This window comes from Quercus suber, unplaced genomic scaffold, assembly GCF_002906115.3.
Source record: "Quercus suber isolate HL8 unplaced genomic scaffold, Cork oak 2.0 scaffold_606, whole genome shotgun sequence".
NCBI lineage: Eukaryota > Viridiplantae > Streptophyta > Magnoliopsida > Fagales > Fagaceae > Quercus > Quercus suber.
The window spans coordinates 371494-381688 of record NW_027070049.1 but is presented as its reverse complement, the minus strand read 5'-3'; the positions used below and the strand labels follow the sequence as shown (position 1 = coordinate 381688).

Here is a 10195-nt window from a genome sequence, read left to right as displayed (position 1 = left end):
GGTGATAATATTTGACATGACTTGTGAACACAACACAACACTGACACAATACGAAGTTAGCAAATTAGGGTAAAAGTTTATTAGGTTCACATCAGATTAAGGTTGGCATGAATCAATTAATAAATCTGTCAATTCCTTTTAACTGAGAGTCATTATATCAATTTACCATTCAACTTGGACAACTATTAACCAAATAACTTTTGAACTTGTAATTTTATTTTAAGGAATGACAACTATTACCTTTGTTGTTATTTCTAAATTATGGTTATAATTATGTTTTAAATGTTTGAGATTTTGTTCGAAATCTAGTTGTATTGTATATGTGCTAAAAAAATATGAGAATTGCATTAAACAAAATATTTATGTTAGGTAGGCATCTTAACTTGACTTAATAATTAAACGGGTCGTATCAAGTCGTATAAAAAAAAAAAAAAAAACTATCAATCCTAACACAACATATTTATTAGAAATGTTATGCAAATTGCATCATAACCTATATATTTAATAAACATGTCATCTTAGAATCAATATATAACTTGTATTAATTTAGGGAATAAATTGAGGACAATTCTCTGCAAAGGTGCAATTTATGGCTTTTATTAATTTAGGGGACTGTTAGTGTTGACCCTAATTTAAAATAAAAATAAAAAGTATAAAGAGGCCTAGAATGCTTACCATGGGCCATCTGTATGTGATCTCCACCCACAAACACCACAATATTAAAATATAAAAAAGAACGTTTTATTATTGTTATTATTATTCCTGAGAAAAAAGTTAGCGAACGTTACAAAGATGCATAAAATCAAGTAAACAAGACATTCATTACCATATAAAAAGCCACAGAAAATTCCGATTCCCAGTGTTTCGATTAGCTCCACCACAACCCACATCAAATCACCATTCTCTCTCACTTTTTATCTTCATCATCAAAAAATCGCACTCTCTTTCATTTCCTATCTCTCTTCCTCTCTTCCTCTGCAAAATTCACAGAAATCATCTTCCAAATCAGAGAAAAAAAAACAGGGTCGTTCACAGGTCAGTTTTATGTACAACGTTTTCTAGTGTAAAAATAAATAAAAACATAATAGACGTTTTTGTTTTATTGACCTTGTTTTTTTTCTTTTTTGTACAACAACAGGTTGAAGAACAAGAATAAGAGCTTGTCTTAGCACTTTTGATCCTTTCTCGGTTTAACGTTTGAAACTTTCAACCAACCAATCGGATAAGTTGAAGAACAAGAACAAGAAGAAGAAAAAAAAGGTTTCTTTTTCTTTTTTGTTTTTTCTTTGTTATGTATTACTATGAATTTGTAAATTTAAGCTTTGACTTCTTGTTAATGGGATCCCTTTTATTTTTAATCTTCCAATCAAGTAGTAACCATAGCTATTACCCTATTCGACACGACACGGTAACGCTGTAGAATCGACTTGTTCAACAACTCTCTTTGCCTTTTCCTTCTTCCTCGACTTTCTTTTACCAAGAAAGTGACGGATATGGCGGAAAATCCATAGTTGGTGAGCATTAGTTTGTTTTAGAAAATGAAAAATAGTCGTCACCATTTTCTTTGTTGTAACTGTTTCATTGGGTATCGCGAAGTATCTTTTTTTTTTATCCATCTCTCTCTCTGTATATTAATATATTTTCTGGGTTGTTGGGTTTGTTCACAGGAAATGAGTAATTCTTGTGAGGATTGTGGCTTAGAAGAGAAAATGGGTAGCCAGAAAATCTCGGTTTCAGATCATATAAACGGTTTTCAATACACCGCAGATAAATCAGATAACTTTGTTATTGACATGGATAGCTTCTCTCATCCCACCAATAAAGATATTACTGCAAATTCAAGAATCACAGTAAGTTTTCCTTATTCTTCTTTTCTTTTTCTTTTTTTCTTATGTGGGATAATTTTCATTTTGGTTGACCCGATAGCCCACGTTGGAAATTTTCTTTTGGTTTTCGTGTATTTTAAGTCAAAACCATTTTCTCTCTCTTTTTTTATTTTTGGTAATTGTTAATTTCTTAATTGTTATTGAGAATCTTCAAATGTAGGAAACAATCAACATGTCTGAGATAAGACCTATTAGCATTAGACGCAATTAAAATCGAATGTCTTTCTCAGGTAGTAGTTAGTTAGTAGTTACTATCTGCCATCATTTCCAATGCACTTTTTTCAATAATACATGAACAAAAGTAAACAAATAAATTGAGTATCATTCTTCTAATTTTTTTAAGGGTAGCTTTATTTACCTTGTTAATCTGCTTGGATAAGGATGATTATTTATGACTTTTCTTTTGTTTTGACATGTTCTTATGGATGATAAAAGTTGCAGAGAAGTCATTCAAGAAAAGGGTCACAGCGTGTTGTTGATAAAAAGATTGGTTCAATTGCTACTTCAAACGATAGAGATAATGGTGTTGCCACATCCTCACCCAGAGGTATCATTTCCTATACCAGTGCAAAAGTGAACTCAACTCAACATTATTATTGTAGGGACTGGTTTGATGAATTTGATTTGTCCTTTTCCAACTCTTCTGTTGTCCCTAAATTGATAGTTCGATTTGTTTTATCCCTCTGGAGTTTGGATCATTGGTTCAAATATAGACGAATAAACTTGAATTCTAAGATTTAGGTGAGTGGCATAGATGTAACATATTTCTGATAAAGATCATTACCTACCTGTACCTGCTGCCCTCCGAGGTTGGTGACTCACAAATGCTTGTCTCCTCAATAAATTGTCAACTTAACATGAATTAGTGTGCTTTTTCGTTTTTTTGGTTGGTGGTGGGGGGGAATTTGGTATCTATCTTTGCTGATATTTCACCTACTGTTACCTGCCTTGAATCAATGTAAAGAGTAAAGACACTCTTGGTCAATTAGGATTTTTTTTCCCCCATATAAGAGAAGGGTTGAGAAATTAGTTCAAAGTATTGGCTTTCAATTTAGCTTATCTGATAAAAAATTTTATCTATGACCAAATAAACTAATTGGAGCTTAGCCTGATAATAATTAATAGAGATCAATCAACATAAAGTTAACACCATATGATTAAATCTTATTGTATCTATCAAAGAAAGAAAATTAGCTTGAAATCTTGCGCCTTTGATAATGTAAAGCCAACTCACTCTTATATGATTGTCACGAGGTCAATGTAGTGAGTAGATTACAATTATGAAAGTGATGTGTCACTAGAATGCCAGGTCATTGTACTCTGTAGAGCAAATGAATTTGGAACTAAGGTGCATCTGTGTCCTTTTTCATTTCTTTAGTTTGGCAAGTACAAATGACAGATTATCACTGCATGCTGTTGGCATACATTTCTTGGAAGCATGTGCAAATCCATTATTGGCAATTAGGTGGTGAAGGTATTCTTGACAAATATATTCTATATGCATATTGGAGATGAAAATATTAATTGCCAGTTTCTATGGTAGGGCCTAGCACGCCTGAAAAGTCCAGTATGGTGGCAGTAGGGACCATGGATAATTCCAGCAGCCCACAAGTTCATCATCAGATCACTATCACCACCAGCAACATCAGCACTCCCACCGAAAGCAGAGGCATTTCGAAGAGAAATAGTTTCAGGCGCTCTCCATGGCTGCTTGATCCTAAAAGGGTCCTTTTCCTCTTTGCCACCCTGTAAGTCTACAATTTCTGCAGCTCTCTATTCAGACTTTCTGCTCTGTCTGGTACTAGTAGCACTACCACAAAATTTATAGAAATTTCCTTATTTGGTAACTTCACTAAAGACATTCACTGTACAAACTTTATAAATTTCAGAACTTTAGAGTAATATTCACTGTAATTTGTCAAACACTCTTCAGAGCTTTTCAGTTAAAACTCTACTTCCTTTAGCAATGCCAAACGGGCATGCTTTGTTTCCTCGAATTTAGTGGTTTATTAATTTTGGTGACAGGTCAAGCATGGGAACAATTTTGTTAATATACTTCACCCTTTCAATTGGAAAGCTCAAAGCAAATGAAGACGGTCCAGATTGGTAGCAGTGAAAATAGGCTGAGCCTTAAAAAGAGAAATGATAGTGGCACCCGAACTAGGATAGAAACATAAGCATTCAAGGCTCAAGCAGTTTGTGGTTGGGGGTCCATTTTGGAGATATGGGGCTTCTTTTAATGGGTATACTAAAACAAAATGCTGAATTGAAAGAAGGATACAGAAGAAAAAATAGAGGATACACAAAAGTTAACCAACTTTCAATTAACATGGCCTCCAAGTTGATAATTCTGGAGCCTTTCCCCGGGCCATAAAAGTTTTACAGATGGAGACAATGACATACTGCATGCTGACAAAGAAAGAGAATCTTCTTTTCAATACGGAAATGGCAGAGATCAAAAAATACTCGTTTTTGCTTTGTTATTACTAGTTCTCTGCAGTAGTGGAGAATCAGAAAGTTTACTTTTTGCTCACTTTCTTGCCCATACCTTCCATTCTGTTTGCCCTTTCGGCTCTCCTTAGTTTTAAATAGACCCTTTGTGTTGTACGTGGCTTCCATGTGAGTAGGCAAAGGTACCAAAAGTGAAATAACAGTTACATATATATATATATATATATATAAAAGAGATGAAATCATTTCTGTATGTACACGCACGCATGCGCACTTAAACTCCTCTTTTTTTTTTCTTTTTTTTCTTTTTCAGAAGTGCGCTAGTCTTTGTCTAGCATTGAATAGACTTAAATTTAGGTATATGTGATGTGGACTGAGGAGGCTTCATAATTTTCCCAATTTATTGTATGGTTTGTGGCTAATTTTTAAGGCTTTGGGGGCATAATGAAGTAGTGCTTCTGAACATTAAAAAATTTAATTTTCGTAGTTAGTACACAGCAGGAGCAAAATGCTTTGACAGACGGGTGAGGTTTGGGTCCAGTGCATCCAGTGCACTGGACCCGTTAAGATAGTAACACGTGTTTAAAAATCAACATGCAATGATTGTTGCATCAAGATGTAAGCAAAAATCAACATACAATGATGAATGCAACATGAATACAATAAAATAGCCGCAACAACAGTTTTATTAGCTAAAAGCAGGCATCTGTCAGTGGGCATATTCCAGAATTAAGTTTCACTTGGTATGATATAACATGGAAAAGTTTTGCAAGTAATGGCCACAGCATGAACCCCATTCTGTCTAAACCCTAAGAGTAATTAGTCACAACTCTATCCACTATAAGCAAAACTAGGTACAACTTCTTAGGCTCAGATATGCAGTAATTTAGATTCTCCAATTAAATCCAACATTGTGGCTAATTCCCGTATGGCTGAATCTAGTTGTCATTAGAGGAAATAACAATGGTTGTTTTGTAATTAGCCAACACAACCACATGGTTAAATTTAATTGGGGAACTCAAAGTATAGGACATGCAAAACTACACTTAAATTTTGCCTATTTACTTGATGAACTTTTAGCCCGAGATTTAGGATTTTTTTTTTTTTTTTTTTTTTTTTCAGAAAACACACCCAAAATACGGATCAGCAATACCCCAAAAGCCTGGTAACTCAGCCTGCCCTTACAAGTTATAGATCATCTCCTAAAATGATGACTAATAACCATTTCTGCTCCCACTAGTAAATTGGCAATAGAAGCAAGCATTACAATACAAAATGTCAAAGTCAAAGGGGAAAAGAGCAAAAGAAAATTTTATAATCAATGTGAAAGTGGAAATAAGACCCCTACGTGAGCTATGTTCAGGTGGTTTGACAGCAAATAATACAAAGTATATTCTTCTATTTATAATATATACTATATTTCTTCAAGCTTCTTGTGTTGCTTAGTTAAGGTTTGCAGAAATTCCTACCCCAGTCTGCCCCTCCATAGAAAGATTGCCTCACCACAGACTTTAGAAGCATTAATTTTCTGGTCATCAATCCGTAAATGACCAAAAAGTTCCATTTAGAATATCTGCCACATAAAAACATGGGGATAGGATAACAACTGGAGGAAACATGACTCACCAACACCAAATCCATGACTCAGGATCAACAATAAAATAAACCGACTTAAGTGTATTTGATTAAGCAGATGTCAATTTGGCTGATTAGAATAGCAGGGTCCTCCAAATTCCAATAGGCTACAGTTTGGGGTAGGTTCATCAATTCATGCCTTCATAGAAAGAAAAAAAGACAGACAGACACACACACACACATATATATTGGTGTTTCTAAGATGTAGTCCCCGTGTGACCGGGGGAGGGAGGATTTGGGGAGAATCAAATTGATATCTGACTATAGCCTCATTAAGCACATGTTAGGTGCATTCTAGAAAAGACAACGTGTGCAGGTAATAGCTTTAATCAACCAATCATGTGAGATGAACAGTAGCAACAATTCTTTTTTCCTGATTCTTTAGCACATCAAGTGACAAGCTTATGTTTCAAAACTGGTAGGTATCATTTCAAAAGTCCAGATTTCAACCGAATCAACTAAGAAGTTGTATTACACACAATTTTAAGGCTGTAAGCAGAGGGGAAAAATAAAAATGAATATATTATGTACAAATTCATATTTTCATTTAACTATATATCTACATATATAGAAGACCGTACCCTTATGTCCTGCAGTGCAATATGAGATGAACTCCACTATTCGGCATCAGTATCTCCCTGCCTACTTGGGAGCAATGTAACATTTTTAGTAGCGCTTTGAGATTCCTGGCATTGAGCACCTGTGTTTCCTGTCATGGTATAGCCTCAATATAACCGCTGCAGTTTCTTCTATAGCTTTTCCTGTCACTTCTGCAATTGTAGGAAGTAACAATATCCAAGTTCAATTATCAGTGTGTCAAATGTTCTCAATCCTTCATTACATGTTATGCCATCTATAATTGAATTTTCACTTATCCAAAATGTAGAATAATAGAGAAACCAAGCAGATAGTTAATGAAAATTAAAATTCTTACCAATTACTGGCCAGACAGGATTTTGTGCAAAATTCCTGCGAGCAAATTCCAGCTCCTCTCTAACATAGTCCATCTCCGAGTAATTACTCCTTGTTTCTATGTTGAAGCCCAGACTCTTAGCTCTTGCTTTTCTGATTGCTTGCAAGATTACAGGATTTATAGTCAAACCAAAAACCTTCTCTGGGTCTACCTCAAAGAGAGTTTTTGGAAGTTCTATACCCATTACAATAGGGACATTTGCCACTTTATACCCTTTCTGAGCCAGATAGATTGATAATGGTGTCTTCCCTGTACGAGATACACCAGTAAGAACAATGTCAGCTTTGTACAGATTTTGAGGTAGCGCCCCATCATCTTGCTTGATGGTAAATTCAATTGCTTCAATCCGACGGAAGTATTCCTCAGATAGAGGAATAGTTCTGCCAGGAGCCCCGCGGGGGAGGCCCGATGGTGAGACTCCTAGATGAGCAGCAATTGCCTCTGTGATTGGGCCAAGTATGTCTGTGGAGGGTATACCCCACAACTTGCAGGCTTGCTTAGCAGATTCACCCATTGAAGGGTCAGCTAAAGTGTACACAACCATTGCACCTTCTTTGGCTGCTTGCTTAACAATCTCCATTAACCGATCTACATCATCAATCTGGCAAGTGCATGGATCCCATTGCACAAAAGTCAGTCCAAGTCAGGAGACTTTGGACAATAAAATTCACTTGTCCCTTAACACAAGATGCAAGATTTACCATATATGAACTTAGGCAGTCCAGGTTCTAATAGAGAGATTTAAACCATTTGAAAATCCAATTTTCATAATTATAAACTATCAAAAGAATGCTCTTGTTCAAGGAACTTAACATGAGAATGAGAAAAGTAACAAAATTACCATATGAGAATTTGGAATATATATATATATATACACACACATCACCCTATAGATAAAACAAATGAAGTTGGATTTTGTTTAAAGTTCATCAGACTGCATCTACTTGGTCAAACTTAATCATGTTGGAATTAACGCTTGTCTAATTTCTTCCCCAACCTCCCCCCTCAAAAACAAAAAAAGCTTGACTACAACTCTACATTAAGTTAGCTGAGTTGTAAGATATGAGATATAGGGTTAAAAGAGAAAAAATGATTTTATGGCACGATTACAAAAATTATTTATGCTAATTATAAAATAAATAATAAAAAAACAAGAATCAACTCTAACAAAGCTTCCATCATTGTCACCCTTCTAAAAATTCATGGACCAGGTGTCTCCTTTCAGAGAACTTTGGGCATTCTTTTGGTTGCTTTGCATCAAAATGCTGCTAAAACATTGCATATGACAATTTTTCAAAAGTTGTGCTTTTTGCCTAGTTTGTTTTAAAGAGTTTTGACAGTGAGTAAAGCATAATGTAAACTCTGGAGAACCTTAAGATCCAGAGGGGACTCTTTCAGTGAACTCTGCAATCAGTCCTAGTTTCAAGTCAAATATTGGTAGCACATACATCTGTATAATGTAAATCGCCCTTAAGATCACTATAGTGTTGGTCCTAGGCAACAGCTTAACAAACAAAATTTTGCAGCTTAAACCTGACCCAACCCAATCCAATCAAAGCTGAGGCATATATAGACAAATTCTTGAACCTGGCATAAGAAAAATCTTAAACTAGCTTAATGTAGTGTTGGCTACCTTATACACTAATAAGAGCACATGGAGTAATGGACAAAGTTTTCTTCTAAACCATTTGGAATATTTTCATTCAACCCACTACGTGACCGATAATATATTATTCCCACGTGTTTTTAATGTCATGTGACTATTAAATATGTCGCGTGATGAAAAGCATACTTAAATGACCGTTTCAGTCAGCATAATTTCCTTCTAAACCAATTTGGAGAAAAAGTTCTATTGCACTATATGGATGCTCCTCCTATATTCTTAAAAGGAAAAATCTCGTTACATACAGTGTCGTTATAATTTGAAAACATGCAACACCGTAAAACACAATATGTATAACAAACACAACTCTAGACAAAAATATATAAATAAGAGCCGTATTTGTTATACACACATTGTTTTACACATTTGTACACATACTAGTGCATTTTGGGGGCATGTATACGGATGTGTAAAATAGTAACAACATTTAGCCTATAAATAATAAATATAGCAAAATAAAAGTAAGAGTTTTGTACGCTAACTACTACTTTTTATCAAGAGGATAAAATGACATTGCAAAAAAGTTGTCAAAAAAATAAATGTTAACAAGTTTGCATGTGAAAAATAAAATAAAAAAATCTGTGTCCCTTTGTGCATATATAAAACCAATCAAGCTACTTAAATTGAGCTTTAGAATCAATTGTAACTTGGGCTCGACCCAGTAAAGGCATAACAGAATAAACTAACTAGTACTGCTACTGGTTTCAAAAACTAACCGAACTAACCAAATCCAAATCTAATTCAAGTAGGTTAAAAGGACGTATTTACCCCAGAAAACAAGTGGGTATTTACAGGACAGCCACGATCGACTAAGCAGTGTTCGAACTGGCCCAACGCGGCGTTAACGGAATGCTCCGCCGTCCATCCAGTTCCGTCAGAAATCATGTATATCGACTTACCCACTCTCAACTCCACGTCATCTTCTCCGTCAATTTTCGTAACGGAGTTAAGCTCGCTCTCTGTTGCTTCAACTGGAGGACGCTTCGCTTCCAATGCTTGGACCTGCTGGTCCGGCCGGTCCAGTTTTCGCCCGGACCGAATCGTGCGAGCCCTCGACCACCGGTTCAGCCGAGCGCTCCCCTTCAGTTTCCTAGCCTGGGGTACTGGTTTGGTGTCAGGTTCGGATGGGTTTTGATTGGACGAGATAGGTGTGGGTCTTATGTTCGGGAGCCTTAACGTGGATGAAGCCAACATTTTTTTTTTTTTTTTTTTTTTTTGTCTTTTTGAATTATTTGGATTTGTCTTTCTTTTATTGCAATTTACGCCTCCCCACTGCCCAGTGACAATTTGGGCCAAACTTTTAAATAGTGGGCCTTAGCCAATTTTTTTTTTTTTTTTTGAAAGAAAAGTTGGAAAATAATTTATTTATTTATAATAAAAAAAAGAGGAAATTTAGATTTTTTTTCAAGTATCTTTCTTCTTTGAAAATCTCATAAATTGATAGTACGGACTATGGTGGATTGAATTTGAAATCCTTGAATTTACGTCACATAGATAAACCCTGCCACTTGAATACCACTATAGAGTTACCCTACTTCTACTGAATAATTGAGACTTAAATCAAATGATTTTATGTATTCAATATAT

At 35.2% G+C, this 10195-nt stretch overlaps 2 protein-coding genes across 6 annotated transcripts; one reads left to right on the top strand and one right to left on the bottom strand.

Moving 5' to 3' along the window:
* Positions 1-769: 769 nt before the first annotated feature.
* LOC112031673 (uncharacterized) lies at positions 770-4590 on the top strand. 4 transcript variants are annotated; one of them, XM_065765075.1, is made up of 8 exons: positions 770-1035; positions 1139-1260; positions 1375-1514; positions 1668-1850; positions 2322-2433; positions 3265-3351; positions 3430-3634; positions 3912-4590. In XM_065765075.1, exons 4-8 carry the CDS (start codon positions 1671-1673, stop codon positions 3994-3996), a joined length of 669 nt encoding a protein of 222 aa, XP_065621147.1. In that variant the 5' UTR covers positions 770-1035; positions 1139-1260; positions 1375-1514; positions 1668-1670; the 3' UTR covers positions 3997-4590. The 4 variants fall into 4 exon arrangements, with proteins under 4 accessions (XP_065621147.1, XP_065621145.1, XP_065621146.1 ...); XM_065765073.1 differs by having other exon boundaries at positions 3265-3360; XM_065765074.1 differs by lacking the exon at positions 1375-1514 and having other exon boundaries at positions 3265-3360.
* A 1042-nt stretch (positions 4591-5632) lies between these two features.
* On the bottom strand, positions 5633-9816 carry LOC112031681 (probable pyruvate, phosphate dikinase regulatory protein, chloroplastic). Of its 2 annotated transcripts, XR_010625637.1 has the most exons (4): positions 9377-9816; positions 6907-7546; positions 6554-6742; positions 5633-5910 (listed from the first exon to the last, which is right to left on the bottom strand). XR_010625637.1 is itself a non-coding variant. In XM_024064398.2 (3 exons), the coding sequence occupies exons 1-3, from the start codon at positions 9800-9802 to the stop codon at positions 6639-6641; spliced, it is 1170 nt and encodes a 389-aa protein (XP_023920166.2). In that variant the 5' UTR covers positions 9803-9816; the 3' UTR covers positions 6315-6638. The 2 variants fall into 2 exon arrangements, 1 of the variants encoding a protein (XP_023920166.2); XM_024064398.2 differs by lacking the exon at positions 5633-5910 and having other exon boundaries at positions 6315-6742.
* Between the last annotated feature and the right edge of the window lie 379 nt (positions 9817-10195).